This window comes from Xiphophorus maculatus, chromosome 4, assembly GCF_002775205.1.
Source record: "Xiphophorus maculatus strain JP 163 A chromosome 4, X_maculatus-5.0-male, whole genome shotgun sequence".
NCBI lineage: Eukaryota > Metazoa > Chordata > Actinopteri > Cyprinodontiformes > Poeciliidae > Xiphophorus > Xiphophorus maculatus.
Window position 1 is genome coordinate 3665711 of NC_036446.1, and position 19774 is coordinate 3685484.

A 19774-nucleotide genomic window follows, 5' to 3' on the forward strand; every position below is an offset into this window, starting at 1 on the left:
GCTCCTTCCACACCAGAGGTAATGTTCCAGGAGCCAACTTCTGCAGCCAAGGATCGGATCGCCGGATCTCGGCCACCACCCTTCACCATCCCTCCCACAGGTGGTTGATCCACGTCTCCTCTTCGTCTGAGCCCAGCCACCAGGCGCTCGCCAACGTTCACCACCTCCAGGCCTGGCTCCAGAGTGGGGTCATGGTGACCCTCGTCCGGGCAAGGGAACACTGCTTCCAGCTGTTTGGTTAATCATAAAGGGTCTTCTGGCTGCACTCTGGTTCCTCACCTACGGCCTGTCTGCCTTTGATGACCCTACCAAGGGCATGAAGCTCCAGACAGAGTAGTTTCTACATTCACTGGGTCACTCAAACCCCTCCACCATGATAAGGAGGGAGCCCATCAAGAGAAACAATAAATCATGCAAATGGAAATAATAAAATTTTTAATTTAACAATATTTTTTTAAATTGATCTTTAATTGATTTATTGCTTATTGTGACAGGCCTACAAACATCAACTTTTAGAATGTTTTTTATTTACTTCAACAATTATTAAACTGATTTAGCATAAATGCTGCTTCATATCTTCTTATTCTAGTAGGCCATGAGATCTGTGGTGAGAAACTGATCAGATTATATATTTTGATGTTATTAGTAAATACTTCAATTTTTCATCACAATCACCTCTTTGTATTGTAAAAACATATATAATATTAATCACATCAAATTTTATTTTAGTCATTGTGTGACCTTTTCTTTTGCAGCAGCAGCAGGAGTCCTTTGACTTTTTTCTTGTCAGAAACTTTTACATTTGTTGCTTGTTTGAAAAGTACCAGTTTGATAAATTTCACAGGCAGCCAATCAGAAGATGAGCATCAGATATAGCAATTAAATCAATTACTTTAATTTATGTTTAATTTTTTTAAAATAATACAAAAAGACTGAATAAAAGCAAACAAAAATTAAACATTAAAAAATCTACAGGATTTTTTTGGCCTCACGACGCCCCCTGCAGGCCCCACTTTGAAAAACATTGGACTTCACTATTGAGTTAATACAGTGTTGGCTAACTGTCTCATGGAGCATCAGTGAAGTTTCTTTATGATTTTAATGCTGCTGCAGGATGATGGCAGTTGGGGATTTTGCTATTTGACGATATTAAAAACGAGGAGGTGGCTATTGCTTTAATTACAGCTGAGCCGATTAGACAACAATGCGATGCATTAAAGGCAGGAAAAAGCATCTGTTTGAACTGAGCCGTAAGCTCCGCATTTTGTTTGCATTACTCATTCAGAACAGCATCTGTGTCATTCAGAAATAAATCTGACCATTATTGGTCAGATTACAGAGAACATCATAATTATTAGTCACTGAATTTAACTCAAGCTGGGTTGCAGGATTTGGGTCCAGTTTGAGTCTAATATCAAACTGGATCAAACAATGATGAAGAAAAACTTGGATAAGTTTAGTGAAAATATGCAACCTAGGTTCACCATTTGAGTGAAGTTGCCTCTCCACCTTCTTCAAATGTAACAAAATTGGTGTCAAACGTTTTACTGATTTCTGCAGGAAAAATAATATTTTGTGCCGCTACCATTTTAAAGATAATAAAAGTTTCGAGAGGTCATCAGAGGTCAACCAGCCTAAAATCATCACTCACATTTGCAATTTTTTTCAAAAGCAGCATTTGTGTTGTAGGGCCACAATTGCTTTGTTGTGCAATCACTGTTAGAAAAATTATCTAAGTTCATTTACTTGTGAGTTTATTTGAAAGGTTATGTTTTCATATTATTACTCCCTTATTGTGTGTAGTTTACTTGACTTCTTTTCTTCTGTGAAATACTATTAACCATTTGTAGGATGTTTGCCTGGAGGCTAGAGACTTTGCACATTCCTGTGTTATCAGCTCCATGTGTAACTGATTAGTTGTGGTCAGCCATGCCCTTTTAAGGGCATGCCCACAGAAGGTTCCAGAGCACCCTGTAGAAAAAGGTCATTGGTCAAATTCTTTGTGTGACTATGTGAGAAGGCCCAACCTCCTTCCTTGTATTTTCTAATAAAGCCAAATGCAGAGAAAGATCTGGCAGAGTTGATCCCAGACAGTGTTTAACAGCGATTCTTCGCGTCTGCTTTCAATTCTCTCCTTTCTGCAGAAAAGACAATTGCCTCCGGTTGAATCTTTGCTAGTTAGGTATTAAAATAAACCTATCAATCACCTACATACCAAATTTTAAATAAAAAGAAGTAATAAATCATTATCATTACTCATATTCTTACCTTCTTCTATCCAACAGCTGAAGGTGAAAGCCAATTGGCTGCAGCCTCTCTGCACTGACACGTGATTTACAGGGAAAAGCTCAAACTTTGAACCTGTTTCTGTTGTCAGGAAGTGAAACTCACACAGTCACTGTGACTGAGAGCAGAAATGGAGCAGAATCAGCTCGACCGAGAAACGTTCTCCTGTTTGATCTGTATGGATCTACTGAAGGATCCGGTGACTACATCCTGTGGACACAGCTACTGTATGAACTGTATTAAAACCCACTGGGATGAAGAGGATCAGAAGAGGATCCACAGCTGCCCTCAGTGCAGGGAGACATTCATACCGAGGCCTGTGCTAAAGAAGAACACCATGCTAGCAGCTTTAGTGGAGCAGCTGAAGAAGACTGGACTCCAAGCTGCTCCTGCTGAACACTGCTATGCTGGACATGAAGATGTGGCCTGTGATTCCTGCACTGGAAGAAAACTGAAAGCCATCAAGTCCTGTTTATTCTGTCTGGCCTCTTTCTGTGAGAAACACCTTCAGCCTCATTATGATTCAGCTGCTTTTAAGAAACACAAGCTGGTGGAGCCGTCCAATAACCTCCAGGAGAACATCTGCTCTAAGCATGATGAGGTGATGAAGATGTTTTGTCGCACTGATCAGAAGTGTATTTGTTTTCTCTGCACCATGGAAGAACATAAAAACCACATCACAGTCTCAGCTGCAGTAGAAAGGACTGAGAGGCAGAGAGAGCTGGAGGAGCGACAAGGAAACATCCAGCAGAGAATCCAGGACAGAGAGGAAGATGTGAAGCTGCTTCAACAGGAAGTGGAGGCCATCAATCACTCTGCTGATAAAAAAGTGGAGGACAGTGAGAAGATCTTCACTGAGAGGATCCGTCTCCTCCAGAAACGAAGCTCTGATGTGACGCAGCAGATCAGATCCCAGCAGGAAACTGAAGTGAGTCGAGTCAAAGATGTTCAGGAGAAGCTGGAGCAGGAGGTCACTGAGCTGAAGAGGAAAGACGCTGAGCTGGAGCAGCTCTCACACACAGAGGATCACACCCAGTTTCTCCTCAACTACCCCTCACTGCCAGCACTCAGTAAGTCTACACACTCATCCAGCATCAACATCCGTCCTCTGAGACGGATGTTGATCCGTCTCAGAGGACGTGACAGCAGCTGTGTCAGAGCTCAGAGAGAAACTACACGACGTCCTGAGAGACTCATGGACAAACATCTTACATAGACTTAATGATGTGGATGTTTTACTGTCAGAACCAAAGAGCAGAGCTGGATTCTTAAAATATTCACGTGAAATCAGTCTGGATCCAAACACAGCAAACACACGACTGGGACTATCAGAGGGGAACAGGAACGTGAAACTGATGAGTCGACACCAGTCCTATTCTAGTCACCCAGACAGATTCACTGGATGGTGGCAGGTTCTGAGTAGAGAGAGTCTGACTGGACGTTGTTACTGGGAGGTTAAGAGGAGCGCAACACAAGTTTATGTAGCAGTTGCGTACAAGAATATCAGCAGAGCAGGAGGTAAAAATGAATGTGGATTTGGAAATAATGAAAAGTCTTGGGCTTTAGAGTGTTCCCAAAACAGTTTTAGTTTTGGTCACAACAACATCTGGACCCCCATCTCTGGTCCAGTTTCCTCCAGAGTCGGAGTGTACCTGGACCACAGAGCAGGTATTCTGTCCTTCTACAGCGTCTCTGAAACCATGACTCTCCTCCACAGAGTCCAGACCACATTCACTGAACCGCTACTGGCTGGAGTTTGGGTTTGTTCCATTGGAGGTTCTGCTGAGTTTTGTAAACCCAAGTAGATTTTCTCTCTAATGGTTGATCAGGGTTCATAGTTCTGATATTTCTGTTTTAGTGGTTTAAATGTATTTTCTGTGTTCCAGGAGCCATAAAAGAAATAATTGCTAATATTTTAGCAATATTCATTATTTTATTACATAGCAACACTTCTTCATAAGAAAATCTTAACTTGTCTGTGCTCTAATAGCTGTGCTTTAAATATTTGCATTGGTGTATTTGGATGTTCATTGCAAAAACACTAAATCTTACCAAGTATTGTTGGTCTAGTTTCTAATGCAAATATCTTAGCACAATAAAAAAAAAATAACATAGATATAGTCTTGAAGCAAGCTATATTAGCTTGTTTTTAGTCAATAATTCCTTAATATTGATGGTAAAAGCACTAGTACCTCTTGTAGATTATTTCACTTGTGACATTTGTCTTATTACAAGTTAAATAAATTGTGCTTTTTCATCAATATTAAGGAATTATTGATTGGAAACTTGGTAAGATTTTGTGTTTTTGCAGTTTTCTGGTTTTTCGTCCAGTGTTCTGCAAAACAAATGTTTTTGTTGAAATCATTTGAGATTGAAGTGAACTGAACTTGATTCTGTTTTCTTTATTGTGATCCAGAGAAGAAAAGTTGAACCAACATCAACTCAGAACTGATGTGTTTCTCTTCTCAATTCTTTGGATTTAGATCACAAAACTAAATGTCTGCTGTTCTGGTTCTTTGACTTTCTTCAATAAAACATCTGCTTCTTTGACTTTCTTCAATAAAACAACTTGATTACAGAACAATTTGGAAAATGTTCTCTTCATTGTTACAATAAATTGTTAGTTTCATCATCAAAATTGCAGAAATATTTCCTTCAGAAGGTCTTATATGATGCTGGAGAAAATCAGATACGTGTCTAATATATATGACAGTAGTAACAATCTGACCTGAGTTAAAATGAAATACATTTAGTCCCTCATAACTACAAACTGTCCATGTTGTTGGGGTTAATAGTTTTAATATTTTCTCGTTTGTTTCACTGAAAGTATCAATAATTATCAATAAAGTTAAAAATATAATTAAATTCAGTTAGTGTGTGAAGCTTAGTGATACAAATCACACTTATTTATGTGATTGGTGTCCTACAGAAGTGTGTTACAAATTTTTTCAAGAGCAGTATTTGTGTTTGTAGGGCTATGACTGCTGTGTTGTGCAATCACAGCCATACAAAGTTATATAAAAAGAAGTAATAAATCGTTCTTATCACTTGTATTCTTATCTTGTTCTAAACCCAATACACCTGGACTGTTGGATGTATTTTTCATTTGGTTAATCATCTTCCAGACTTTCCCTAAGTCTGATGTTCCTGCTCTTAAACACACTTGAAGCTGGACGGATCCAATATCTGTTGAAGGTGAAAGCTGATTGGCTGCAGCCTCTCTGCACTGAGACAAGAGTCAAAGATCAAACTTTGAATCTGTTTCTGTTGTCAGGAAATGAAACTCACACAGTCACTGTGACTGAGAGCAGAAATGGAGCAGAATCAGCTCGACCGAGAAACGTTCTCCTGTTTGATCTGTCTGGATCTACTGAAGGATCCGGTGACTACATCCTGTGGACACAGCTACTGTATGAACTGTATTAAAACCCACTGGGATGAAGAGGATCAGAAGAGGATCCACAGCTGCCCTCAGTGCAGGGAGACATTCATACCGAGGCCTGTGCTAAAGAAGAACACCATGCTAGCAGCTTTAGTGGAGCAGCTGAAGAAGACTGGACTCCAAGCTGCTCCTGCTGACCACCGCTATGCTGGACATGAAGATGTGGCCTGTGATTTCTGCACTGGAAGAAAACTGAAAGCCATCAAGTCCTGTTTATTCTGTCTGGCCTCTTTCTGTGAGAAACACCTTCAGCCTCATTATGATTCAGCTGCTTTTAAGAAACACAAGCTGGTGGAGCCGTCCAAGAACCTCCAGGAGAACATTTGCTCTAAGCATGATAAGTTATTGGAGATCTTCTGCCGCACTGATCAGAAGTGTGTCTGTTATCTCTGCACCATGGATGAACATAAAGGTCATGACACAGTCTCTGCTGCAGCAGAAAGGACTGAGAGGCAGAAAGAGCTGGAGGAGAGACGAGGAAAAATCCAGCAGAGAATCCAGGACAGAGAGGAAGATGTGAAGCTGCTTCAACAGGAGGTGGAGGCCATCAATCACTCTGCTGATAAAACAGTGGAGGACAGTGAGAAGATCTTCACTGAGCTGATCCGTCTCCTCCAGAAACGAAGCTCTGATGTGAAGCAGCAGATCAGATCCCAGCAGAAAACTGAAGTGAGTCGAGTCAAAGAGCTTCAGGAGAAGCTGGAGCAGGAGATCCCTGAGTTGAAGAGGAAAGACGCTGAGCTGGAGCAGCTCTCACACACAGAGGATCACAACCAGTTTCTCCTCAACTACCCCTCACTGCCAGCACTCAGTGAGTCTACACACTCATCCAGGATCAACATCCGTCCTCTGAGACACTTTGAGGACGTGACAGCAGCTGTGTCAGAGCTCAGAGATAAACTACACAACGTCCTGAGAGACTCATGGACAAACATGTCACTGATGGTCACTGAGGTGGATGTTCTACTGTCAGAACCAGAACCAAAGAGCAGAGCTGGATTCCTAAAATATTCATGTGAAATCACTTTGGATCCAAACACAGTACACACAGAGCTGGGACTATCAGAGGGGAACAGGAAGGTGACACTGATGGATCAACGTCAGTCTTATTCAAGTCACCCAGACAGATTCACTGGATGTTGGCAGGTTCTGAGTAGGGAGAGTCTGACTGGACGTTGTTACTGGGAGGTTAAGAGGAGCAGGTTTCAGGTTCGTATAGCAGTCGCACACAAGAATATCAGCAGAGCAGGATGGAGGAATGAATGTGGATTTGGATTTAATAACAAATCGTGGGCTTTAGAGTGTTCCAAAAACAGTTTTAAATTTGGTCACAACAACATCTGGACCTCCATCTCAGGTCCAGTTTCCTCCAGAATCGGAGTGTACCTGGACCACAGAGCAGGTATTCTGTCCTTCTACAGCGTCACTGAAACCATGACTCTCCTCCACAGAGTCCAGACCACATTCACTGAACCGCTACTGGCTGGAGTTTATGTTGGTCATATGATAAGAGACTCTGTGGAGTTCTGTAAACTCAGATAGATTTCCATAGATTTCCTCTCTTCACTCTCATTGCTGATCAGGGTTCATTGTTCTGATTTCTCGGCTCTGCTGTTCTTTATTTTTCCGGTTTAAATGTAGTTTCCTGTGTTCCAGAACCTATAAACCTGCTGATGTTTTGTTTAATTCTGCTATTACTGAAAAATTTCTCCACATGAAAATCTATATTTGCTTAGGCTTTAATAGTTTTGCCTTAATATTTGTATGGATGTATTTGGATGTTCACTACACAAACTTAAAATCTTACCAAATATTTTGTCTACTTTAAAGTGCTAATATCTTATTACACTTCAAAAAAAGACTAAACTAACTTACGAGTAACTTTTCTTTTCTTTGTGTTCCAGAAGCCATAAAGATAACCACTGCTGATGTTTTCTTTCATTATTATGTGATATAGAAATGTTTCTAAATAAAAATCTGAACTTGTCTTGGCTCAGTGCTTTAATATATTTATTGATGTATTTTGATGTTTGCTCCAAAAATACAAAATCTTGCCAAGTATTTTTGGTCTAGTTTTTAGTGCAAATATCTTAGTGCACTTCAAATAAGACAAAACTAACTTAGAAGTAACTTTTCAGGAAGATTACGACACATCAATGTTTACTGGGACAACAGGAGAAACAAGCTGACCCAAATAAAAATGGATTACATCCCCACAAACTGTCTATACTGTTGGGATTTTTATTTTTTTCTCCACTGTTTTTTTCATTGAATGTTTCAACAATAATCAATAAAACTGAAAAAAAATTATTATGTTAGTGTGTGCAGCTTAGTGATACAAATTACACTTCTTCATATGATTGGTGTCCTAAACAAGCCTGTTACAAATGTTTTCAAGAGAAGTATTTGTGTTTGTGGCACTATAATTTCCGTGCCTTCCTGTCAATGTAGGTGAAAGTCCAAGTAGATTAGCAGTTATGAGATGTTGTAAAACTGGTAAATCATTTATAACCCACCCATCCTTTGAACTTGATTTTTGGTGCGTTTATGATGGTGTTTGTTCCCAATCTCTAATATCTATATATTTGTACTGTACCAGTCATAAAAAAGCCTTAAAGATAAAAGTTTTCTTTCTTCAGTGTCCTTTGTAAGAAACAGGCCTGTTCTCTACACGTCTGTGATATTTACTCAGGCAATTGATTCCCTCACTCTGATTATCACAGCTTTTGGGTGGCAGATGGTGGGTTTGCTGGTAATCCCAGCTGCCCACTGGACTGACCCTTTGAACTCCTGCCCGTCTAACACACCACACACCCTCACCAAAATCTTAACGAGCTAGCTAAGCTGCACGGCCAAAGAGCTGCTTTAAACTGGTGAGTAATGGCTGTGTCAGCAGTCAGAAGATGAGCCCCATGGTGAGAGGAGGGTAAACGGCGGGGGGTATTACAGCCCAGCTACAGCTAAACGACCGCCATTGTTAATGAAAAGATACAGTAAACATGATGGAAAATGTTACTGTACAGCCCTACCAACCGCAAACCAGCATACTTCGCTTACCAACAGGAATAGCTTCCCTTGCATAGGTTTATCTCAATAAATCAATCGCATGATTACCTAAAACAAGTTCTCTTTTTACCAATAACTGGATGACAAAAGTCTTTAGTCTGGTGCTTTGGTCTCAATTGCCATTAAAAATAAATAAATAAATAATTTGTTTACAGAGACTTCATAATTTATTCTTCTTATTTGCTGCTGTTGTTGATTTGTTTATTTATTTTGGATATTTAAAATGTCTTCCAGTTCCAGTGTTAAAAGTTCATTAGAATTCAGAGTTTATTGATATTTGAGAATGTGTAATTGCTTTATTATGCCATTACCATTATATTTGTTGAAAACATCGATATTAGTGTTTGTCGCAACAACAATTTATCGTCCAGCAATATTTTTTATCATGACAGACTACTGTAGGAGAGGGCATGGGGGCGCAAATACAAAACTAAAGTCTTTTTAATGATTTAGAGGTAAATTTAATCAATGATGTTTTTAATTGTTTTATAATAGATTTAATTAACTAGTGGAAGATTTACACGCATGTACTTCATGGTATATTCATTTATTCCATTTTGTCATCCCTTACCTTCCATACATTTGGTGTTTTATGGTTAATGGAAACACTAAGAGGTGTCTTGAGATATTCTCCAGAAAACAAATTCAAACACTCATAGTTAGGATATTTCACAGCAGTTAACAGTCAGTAAAACCTTCTGGTGGGACTGTTTGTGTTGTCTTTGAACTGTTGCTTAATTAACTCAACCGAGAATATCTGCAAATCTCTGTCACGGTTATTCTGTTGGTTGGAGGCGGAACGTATTGGGGCCCACTGGATTACGGCTTTAAATAACAGGCCATTCAGAAAGTATAACACTATGTCTATTCATGCAGATGCTTAGATTATGTTTTAGTTTACAAAAATAAAACAATAGTCATTTCAGTTACCTCATTTGCTGTAATCTTCTTGCTTCCTCTGTGTTTCTACAGGGGGTTTAATCTCATCTAAAGTCATCTGACCTAATCCCCAGTAGCAGTAGCAGCAACAGCGGCGGCGGTCGAGCCAAATTAGTTTTTTGACTGATAGCCATCTGTCAGACACATCTATTAATTAGTTCATATTTACTTGAAAGGAAATCAAGACAGGTGAGGAGAAGATGAGAGGTTCTGAGTTAGCTTTTGGTCAATTATTGGAAAGTGAATACAAAACTTCACTTTTAATCCAGATATTTCTACTGCTGTAAGGCATCAGATATGGGGCCAGTCTAAATTATAGACTGCATGTTGGATGGAAAAATGCATTTATGACATGAATTAACGTGTAAAATTAATCTACACAAAAGAACAATCAGTTTCTCTCCAGAAAAACATAAATGATTACAATGGAAATTCAGTTTGATCTGAAAAAAGAGATTTGCATCTAGCTTTTCTTTAATAAAGGCTGGCTAGATTTGATATTAGTATATCAAATCACAACGACAGAAAGTTCCCACAAGGCAGAACTAGAAGTAAGTCAACCCAGAAAAGCATAATTTTGATAAACTACCAGTAAATAGCATTACATAACATTTTTTAAAGGTTTTTCCTGCTCTTCGGGAGAACCAGTTAAGAATGACGCCATATTAGGGCCACTGTAGATAGACACACACAAAAAAATATTTCCACCAGAAAAAAACTCAGAAATGTAAGATTAATCTCAGAAATCGTCTAGAATAAAAATTTTGACATTTCTGAGTTTCAAAAGTTGAACATTTGCTGGAGAACCCAAAGCTTGAGATTAATCCCAAAACTTTTCTAGAAAAAAAATTTCCAAGCTTCAAAAGTTGAATTTTTTTTTACTTTTCAAACTCAAAAATTTCCAAGTATTTGTTATATATTTTTTTCTGAGATTAAGCTCAAAATTTCTGAGTTTTTTGTGGAAATTTACTCCTAGTTTCTATCTATAATGGCTGTACTACACTGTAGTAATTCAGCGTCTAGCAATAGGATATCTTGTGAAAAGAGTCAACATTTGTGTTTGCTGAGAGAAATAGTTACGTTTCATACTCTGTGTAAATGAATCTGTCAAATCTATAAAAGCATTTTGTTTTTACAACCATTTGTTCAAAACGCTATTGACTAACAGTTTATTTTTAGAAACATTTGAAAATGTCCTTACCGCTAACAGCTAGCAGCTTGTGTTTCCTCTGGATATTATCCAGCCAAGCTTGCCGTCGCACGAAACGTGATGTTACGTTTAAAAGTTAGCTCACCGTCACGGAATATAATTACAACTTATGTTTACTGTTTAATCGATTTTGTTTTTGCACCTATGAATCCAACAATATCCAACAATCACGGTTCTCTTACCTGTGACCAAGGAAATGGAACGCTACTGCCGTACAACCAAGATGGCGACAGAGTCCCCGGATGTAGGGCTGTGACGTCATGCGGAAACGAAAAGACATACTCGGAGGTAAATACGACAGCACATTAGGGCCAGATAGATAGAAATAAAAGAAAGAGTAAAATTTTGCCAAAAAACTCAGACATTTTGATATTAATCTGAAACATTTTCTATATAAAAAACTTGGAAACTTCTGAGTTTCAAACATTAAAAATGTCTAAAATTTTGAGTTTTTTACTTGCAAATTTTTGACTTTTGGAGCTCAAAATTTTCCTTTTTTTTCTAGAAAATTTCTGAAATTAATTTCGAAATTTCTCAGATTTTTGGTGGAAACGTACTCATTTTTTGTATCTACAATGGTCCTAATACCCCATTGTACAGTTCTCTTACCTGCAATCAATGAAATTGAAAGCTGCAAGATGAGTGCCCGGAATTGCGACATCATGGAGAAACCATTTATTTTTATCAACAATTAATGTTTAGAAACATATTTAGGATTCACTGTGTTTTTCACCAGGGATCTTCTTTATTAATTCATTTGTGTGAATGTATTATGGACTGGTAACTTATCTATGGCATACTCTTATTCTTACCCATAACTGCTGGAGGTATTTATTGTCCTGGTCTCATTTTTGTTATTTAAGATATTCTGTTTGCTTAGATTGCATTTCTTCAACTTAATAAAGCATTGCTAAAAAAATATGTTAACGTTTTTGTATCTTCCTTTTTTGGGTTAATGTGTTTTCAATATGTTTATCTAACGAATATTATACTACATTAAAGATTTAGTATGTGCATATGTGATATGTAACAAATATCCAGAACTTGTAATCCTACTCTTTGACAATAGCTGACATTGAAAAGGATTATCCAAATCTCTTTAAGTTGATTCTCAGCAGAGGTGTGTTGTGGGTTGTATTAACAAGACTGGAAAATTAACTGTTTGAGATATTACAACTATATATTAGAGCCATTGCAGATAGAAAAAGCTGAGAAATACGTTTCTGCTCAAAACAATTTGGAGATTAATCTCAGAAATTTTCTTGAAAAATACCTGGAAATTTCTAAGATTGAAAAGTCAAAAACCTTCAAGTTTTGGACATTTCCAACCTTTTAATAAAACATTTCTGAGATTAATCTCAAAATTTCTGAGTTTTTTTCTAGAAAATGTTTGACTTTTTAAGCTCAGAATTTTCTTGTTTTTTCTAGAAAATCTCTGAGATCAATCTAAACAATTTCCGAACTTTTTGATGTAAATTTATTCATTTTTCCATCTATGCCATCATGTGTGAGTATACGAACAGTCTAGATTCAAATATTTACAGATGTTTTTACTGGAAGGGTGAATAGAAAAATACAATGTACAAAATTAGGTCAGTTGTGTTATTAAATATTTTGACAAAAAAAATTATATGTCATTTCTATAGCAAACAACCAACACAGTTGTAAATGTTTTCTTCTTAACTAATTTTTTTATTGTTAAAGTTGTGAAGGGCAATCATGTAATTTTTCTACATTTTTTTCTTCTTTTATTCTTCTTCTAAATTCAGGGCTTTTGTAAATTTTTGAAGTTTATTAATTTTTTGTCCAGGTTTTCAGCAAATCCAAAATTAGTAATCCAGATGATCCACCAGATTTAACATTCGAAAAATGTATTTTCCCTAGTAATTTATATTTACTGAAGCAGACATAAGTCCCTCACTTTAATAAAAGTGTATTGTTTGAATTCAAGCTGGACTAATTAAAGCCGAAACAACAATAAACACCCTGAACAAACTAGTAGCAGCAGCAGCAGTTGGCTGCTAAGTGCTTGTGGATCTCCTAAACAAACTGTAAGGCCCTGAGCTGCATCAAGAGGCTCAGCTGAGCTCCAATCTGACATTTATCTCTTCGGGCCATTCTGCTGATGGCAGCACGACGTCGCTTTAGGAAGCAGCTGTTTACTGTCAGAGATCTAGGTCAGGACAGACAAAAAGACGTGGATGTACAGAGAGCCAGGCTATGCTAACATTGTGTTCACATGAATGAAACTCTTGCCAACTATTTTTCTCTGGTTCCTAGTGCAAATATCTTAGTACACTAGAAATAAGACAAAACAAATTTACAGTCAATAAGTTGAAAAAATACTAGTTCCAGTGGCAGATTATTTCACTTATATCAAAACATTTCTCCCATGTTATAAGGGAAATAATCTGAAACACAACCATCTGTCCTCATGCAAACCCAAATTACCAAAACCTCAAAACTTTGTAAAGTACATTTATTTTTCTCTTATGGCATCAAGAATGCACATTTTGTTTCTGGTGACCCTCTGGTTGCTCCAGAAACATCCTGTATATCTATTGCTGCATTGGTGAGCCCATCTCCATATTATGTTTATGTTCCTTTAAAGATGAAATATTATGCTTCCTTGAATAAGTTGTTCAATACATTTTTTAAAGAAAATTATTCTTAGATGAAGAGATTTCATTCTGTTTTAGGGCCTCTTGTCCCTTTAAATCAAAATTAACTGCTGCTGGCCACGCCCCCCAGGTTTGGCTGGAGTTGCCAGGTAATATTACAGTGCCTGTGGAACGTGACATTATATTCCGGAGGTTTTTGAAACAGCTCATTTTCCAGACACCAAAAACATGAGTTTATTGCCAAAAAATCCCTGGGTGTTTTTTTTTTTTTTATCTCTTGGTATGTTTTCAGAAGCAGTTGAGACCTAAATGGAAGTACAAAAAATATGCAAATGTGAATTTTGCATAATAGTTCCCCCTTAAAATTTATGCTATATACTTATGCCACAGAAACAAAAGGTTTATTCACAGATTATTCTACTGAGCATTATCATAGATGGTGATGATGATGATGAGGATAAAGAACTACCACCAGATCTTTCCACCTGACGCACAGGTAAGAGGCTCAGCAGCCACAGTCAGATCCCAAAGGCAGCTTTATCACACTGTTATATAACACTCACACTGATGTGAGGCTGATGTGAGGATGCAGCCACACTGCCATCGTCAGCACTGGCCAGATCAGATTTAACCTCCCCTTCAAGCCCTCCCCTCACTCCTCCTTGAGTTTCCTTCATGATCCATGGCGACAATCCCCTGTAAATGTGTGTGTGTGTGTGTGTTATCCTCTTTCATATGAGGCCGGTGAGGTTACAGAGTGTGAGGAGGGTGATGTAATGTGTAAACAATAGATGTGATAACAGGAGGTATGAGAGTTATTTCATAGCTGTGTGGTCAAACAGAAACATCAAGCACTTAACAAACAAACAAAACAAACAACAAACAAACACCCTGCCATTTTTTGGCAATAAGTTAGTGATTTTTGGTGTCTGGAAAATGAGCCGTTTTGGAAACTTCCAGAATGTGACATCACATTCCACTGGCGGTTTGCTGTCACTTAGCAACACAAGCAAAGCCCGACCCGTTACCTAGCAACCCCTGCGAAGCTCCAGCACGTTTGGTCAGCTGTTTTTATCACTGTATGGAAAAGACAAGTGTTTTGTTGCTGACTTACCATTGCTGCTTTCTTATTGGTTGTGTAGGAGGTTCCACTTTTGCTTCTCAAAGAGCAAAAGTATAATTGCATCTGTTTGGAGCCATTTTCATTGTGCACGTGTAAACATTGAGTTGGCGGGTGTGGCTATTTATTGTAACAAATTTGGCCTTAATACATTAGATGCCTTTGCCACATAATGGGTAATTACATTTATTGAAAATTACGTCAACACCTCTTTTAATTCTCAGTCCTGAGGCTGTAAGTGACATTTGCAGATGTGAAGCATAATCATAAAACATAATTCAAACCAGTTAGGAGGATTATCTTCAAATCTTATAAGGTCAACCAGTGCAAGGCAAGGTTTTACTGGTTTAATCTGTCTCCATCCCAAATGCTGATGTGTATGGCAGTAAAGGTTGTAGCTGTCTCATAAACTCTTACAGATCTGGGTTTTCCTGAAAAGAGAAGAAAATCTCAAAAATATGCCAGCATCCTTTACTTCTTAAACATTTGTATTTATATTTCTTAAACAGGTGGTTAGTTAAAAAACCTTCAAGTTGTTCTACTGACATCCTCCCTGCATGTGTTTTTAAAGAGGTTTCTGCTTTGACTGGAAAATTAGGCTTTGCTCTAATGCCTCCAGTGATGTTTTTAGACATGCAATTGTAAATGCATTGATAACTATCTCTCCCTTTGCACAAATTTAGAACCAGTCCATTCAAAAATATTAAAGAAAATTATTTGTATCCAACTAAATTATGTTTTTTTGAGGGACCCTTTGTCCCTATGGGGTTCCTCAGGGCTCAGTTCTTGGTCCTCTTCTTTTTTCCTCTATACTTTCTCTGTTTGGTGTCCAATCTAGAAAACATTCCACTGCTATTCAAAGAAAAGCCTCTGGTTTTGCTTCACTGAAATTAAGAAATAGGTTATTTTAGTAACACGTAACTTTGGTTGCCTTAATCAAACATCCAACAGCATGTGACAAACATGGAAGTAACTGTGGGTTCAGATTATAAACTGAACAATCAAATCAGCTCAGTTTTGCAGAAACATTTCTTCCAGTTAAGGCAAACAGCAAGATTTCAAGATGTCTGGGATTTTAGTTCAGTTGGTTCCTTTTATGTTTTAGCTTGTTTTTGAAACAGTTTGGTTCTCTATTTTTGGTTTTACTAAAGATCTTCTCAATTCATTCAACAAGTTTGGTTCTGTCTTGACTTTTCTGTCGTTGTTGGACATTTCTCTTTACCATCAGATTGGAAAGTAGATTTATCTGAAAATAAAATATCGTCTCACTATATGGCTGACTTAAAATGAATTAGGTAGGTTCTAGAATACGTAAAACACCAAGCAAAGGGTTTTATCAGAGGTGTAGTAATGAACAGAGATGCATATGGTCTCTCTGAACCTGTGCTGAACGTCTCATCAGTGATTCATTAACGTCGTTACATAACACAGATCTTCTAATCATTCTTTGAATCCTAATATTAGGCTGCTCCCATGCTAATCTATTTGTCTTGGCATAATCTATGGCCTGCTCATGTAAGCAAGTCTTCACCTAAAACTTGATGGTATCACTGTGTACCACAGCTTATAATTATTATGTAAACAGTTAATATTGGCTATGCCTGCAGGCTGCAGTCAGTCACACAGTCTTCTTCTGAATACAGAGTCCAGATCTGACTCAAGTTGCAATGATGGCATTACTTTAACACAATACAGACAGTATAAAGTATGGTAAACCTGGTGCACAGTGGAACTTTTGATTTGAAGAAAATCTTCCCAGAAATCTGTAAAAATTCCTGGTGACAGTTTTACTACGTCACACATTTCAGACATTCCCTTGCCAGAAGTCTGGAATAAGTGGCTCCACAATAGAAGAATAAGTGATTTACAACACATTTTGCTGAGAGGGTGTGCATCAACAGTTTTAGTTTTCTCAAAACACAAAAGTAGGACTCAACTGGGTCGATAATTTCAAAGATAAATTAAAAACAAACAATTTTGAACACACATATAAAGTCACCCATCCCATCAATTCAATATTATTTCATTATCTATTATAATTTCTTAAAATTGTTTTTAAACTTTACATGATCATTACTTAATGTAATTGCGGAAAACAGTATGAAATAGTTTTTTTTTAGAGCATTGGTTCTAGGCAGTAGTATAAAAGTAACAATTAAGCACTTGACCAAAAGCACAATGGAACAGTATTCAAGTTAACAAAGAACTAAAGACTGTATGACTAATTTTCTTATTTCCAGAGACATAAAATTAGCAACACACCAAATTATAGCAATGTTTCTGATCATTTTAGTCATGATGAGATTACAATTAATTTAGGATATAACCTCAATTCTTAGATGAAGTCCTATAAAAATAATTTAAGAAATTATAATTAATATTTTTGACAGCAATAATTTAGACTCATTAATCTAGCCATCTTTTTTTTCGTGTGTGTATCCAAATTATATTTGTGAATGTTATTCCAACCCTAACGCAAAACTGTTTTTTTTTTTTAATTTTGTGCTATGTTTAAACTCTAATATGTAATCAAATACAAGAGTTTAACATTTTTAAAAGAAATGACCAAGCAACATAACGGAACTTGACGTGCGAAAGCCTGGCGTACGTGACAAATTGCAAGTTTCAGCTACATCTCCATAGCAACGGGCTCGCGAGCTAGGTTGTTGTCTGGTTGGACGTCGAACTGAACTCAATCCGTAAGCTTGTGTTTTTAGTCCAAATACATTTTATTCTATACATAGCCGTGTTGTTTCCGACGATCAGTAAATCTTATTTAACAATTCAACAACCTTTGGAAATTTTACACTTTCCTTTATTGTACCGTTTAAAACACTTGTAGCTAACGCCTAATACACACGGCAAGATTTTAGGTTCAGTTTATTTATTGGAACCTGCCATAGCAATGCATAGGAGAGAATTGAAATCACTTGTGAAGTCTGTAGATTCATTCAGTGTGTTTAGCACACTGCGTGGAGCAATTTAAAGAAAGACAAGATGATGCCCCACATGCCATTGATAGGATTTATGCTAACATTAGCATTTTGGCTAATTTCAGATTGCACTAGTTTTAACATATTGGAGTAAGTCCATGTTAGTCAACATGCTTGTGATTCTCCACAGGCTGTTAATATTATTATTTCAATTAACCGTAGCATTTATCCTCATTTTTAGCATCGGAAGGCTGGGTTCTAACCGACGGGCACACTTTGGCAGGCTCCGTTTTAATTTCTTAAGAATTTGTTTAGTTATTGTTGTTCACATTCACAATAGAAATAACATTACATATATTTACGTAACTATTGTTTTGAAAAGGAGGCAGGCAGAAGCAAACTTATTTCACCTGCCCTCTTTTTGTGTCTTACTTTAAACATTATTCTTTATCTATATACACTGCTCAAAAAATAAAGGGAACACTTAAACAGGTGTTTAACACTTAAAGTGTTCCCTTTATTTTTTTGAGCAGTATATATAAATAAAGAATAGCATATATATGCTGTATGTATGTATATATATAATAAAATAAAAAACTAAACTACAAAACTCAGACTAACCATTTTTCTCGGTGGCGAGATGTCCGGTATTATTTGTTTCTCACAGGAGCATTACTTAAACTGACTTGCGGCTGGCAGAAAATACTACCGTATATAGCCTGAAACGAACCAGGTCGTCTGTCTGCAGCCTGCATAATGTCTATGTTCGATATGGACCCTGTGTAAGCTGGACACAGAGAACTTCCGGGTCAGACCGCTTGTCAAAATTTAAATCATGAAAATCGAAATTGAGCGCTCGTTATCTGTTTTTTCCATTGTTGTTTTGTGCACTAAATGGGAAATCGGATAATGAGCAGAGCTGAGCCATTATCCGATTTCCGATTTTGGTTTAATAAACAAAAAAAGGAAAAACGAGTCTATTTTTGTTTTTTAATTTTCCATTTCAAACGAAAAAACAAACTGCCTGAAAATGCACGGATCCTATAACTTGTTTGATGGTTAATATGTGATGTCCAAATATAATGTTAAATATAAAATTAAAGGTGATGGTCAAATATAATTTAAAGTAATATAATATATAATAATATAAAGTTACTTTTGTCCCAATTTTCTCTCTCTTAAGGATGCTCCTATTGTCTGTGTGGTGTCTTAGGTGTAGCCTGGTTCGCTCAGAAGGATGTCGGAATCTCTCCGATCCAAAGAAGGGGAGATTCAACATGCTGGATTGTCTTGGCTTGACTTGTGTGGGGATCCTAGAGGATTCAGCCTATAATAATAACAAAATGAGCTTCGAGCCTGAAAACATAATACGGTAACAGACTAAATTTTCTGTTTTTTGTGTGGGAAATGTTATTGTTTTTTGTGTGTTTTTTTCTGTTGAAGTCTGATACACTAGTGGAGATGTTGTCAGTCAGTTTTGTTTTCTGCAAATCCTCTGTCCATCCAACAAAATATTGCTCTTTACAGTCATTTCGACCATCATTACTATCATAAAGAGGAGAGCCCTGATCCTTAGTGAATATATAAAGCCTTCACAAAATCATCCAAAACAGCAGAAGATTCAACATTTATGAAGTTCAAATGAACATTTAGACCAATCAAATATCCACACACGATGGTTAGTAATTACACCTCACATTTAATATTGAGAATCTTTGTTTAAACACCTGATGTTAAACAATAAAGCAATAAACGTTCTGGCTCATAAGATATTTAAATGAACCACCAGTGCATTAGAAGTAAAAACATGCAGTTATAAGTTGGTTAGTCTAGTTTAATTTAAAACAGGGGTTCCCAATCAGTTGATCGCAACCAATCATTGATCAGGAGACCAACTGAACGCCACCAGCAGGTTGAGACGAACTCTTCCAGGGGCGAACTGGACCATTTTCTAGGACGAAAACTTGATCTTAAAGCTAAATGTAATCCACTTTAACTAAAGTCAGATTTGTTGCTTCTGTTCATTATGTATCTGATTTTCTCCAGCATCACATGAAACCCTCTGAAAGAAATGTTTCTGTATTTTACAGAAACTCACAATTTATTGTAATAATGAAGAGAGAATTTTCCAGATTTCTTTGTAGTCAAGTTGTTTTA

The 19774-nt window shown here is 37.1% G+C and overlaps 2 protein-coding genes across 2 annotated transcripts; both read left to right on the plus strand.

Annotated features, from left to right (window-relative positions):
* Nucleotides 1-2369: 2369 nt before the first annotated feature.
* On the plus strand, nucleotides 2370-4859 carry LOC102223738 (E3 ubiquitin/ISG15 ligase TRIM25-like). Its single transcript, XM_023333036.1, has one exon. The coding sequence runs from the start codon at nucleotides 2417-2419 to the stop codon at nucleotides 3500-3502; it is 1086 nt and encodes a 361-aa protein (XP_023188804.1). The 5' UTR covers nucleotides 2370-2416; the 3' UTR covers nucleotides 3503-4859.
* A 616-nt stretch (nucleotides 4860-5475) lies between these two features.
* On the plus strand, nucleotides 5476-7715 carry LOC102236228 (tripartite motif-containing protein 16-like). Its single transcript, XM_005817628.2, has one exon. It carries the CDS (start codon nucleotides 5600-5602, stop codon nucleotides 7268-7270), a length of 1671 nt encoding a protein of 556 aa, XP_005817685.2. The 5' UTR covers nucleotides 5476-5599; the 3' UTR covers nucleotides 7271-7715.
* Nucleotides 7716-19774: the final 12059 nt, after the last annotated feature.

What these genes read in the sequence shown, in the direction of transcription:
- LOC102223738 (XM_023333036.1), top strand. Translation starts at nt 2,417, where the DNA reads ATGGAGCAGAATCAGCTCGACCGAGAAACGTTCTCCTGTTTGATCTGT.
- LOC102236228 (XM_005817628.2), top strand. Translation starts at nt 5,600, where the DNA reads ATGGAGCAGAATCAGCTCGACCGAGAAACGTTCTCCTGTTTGATCTGT.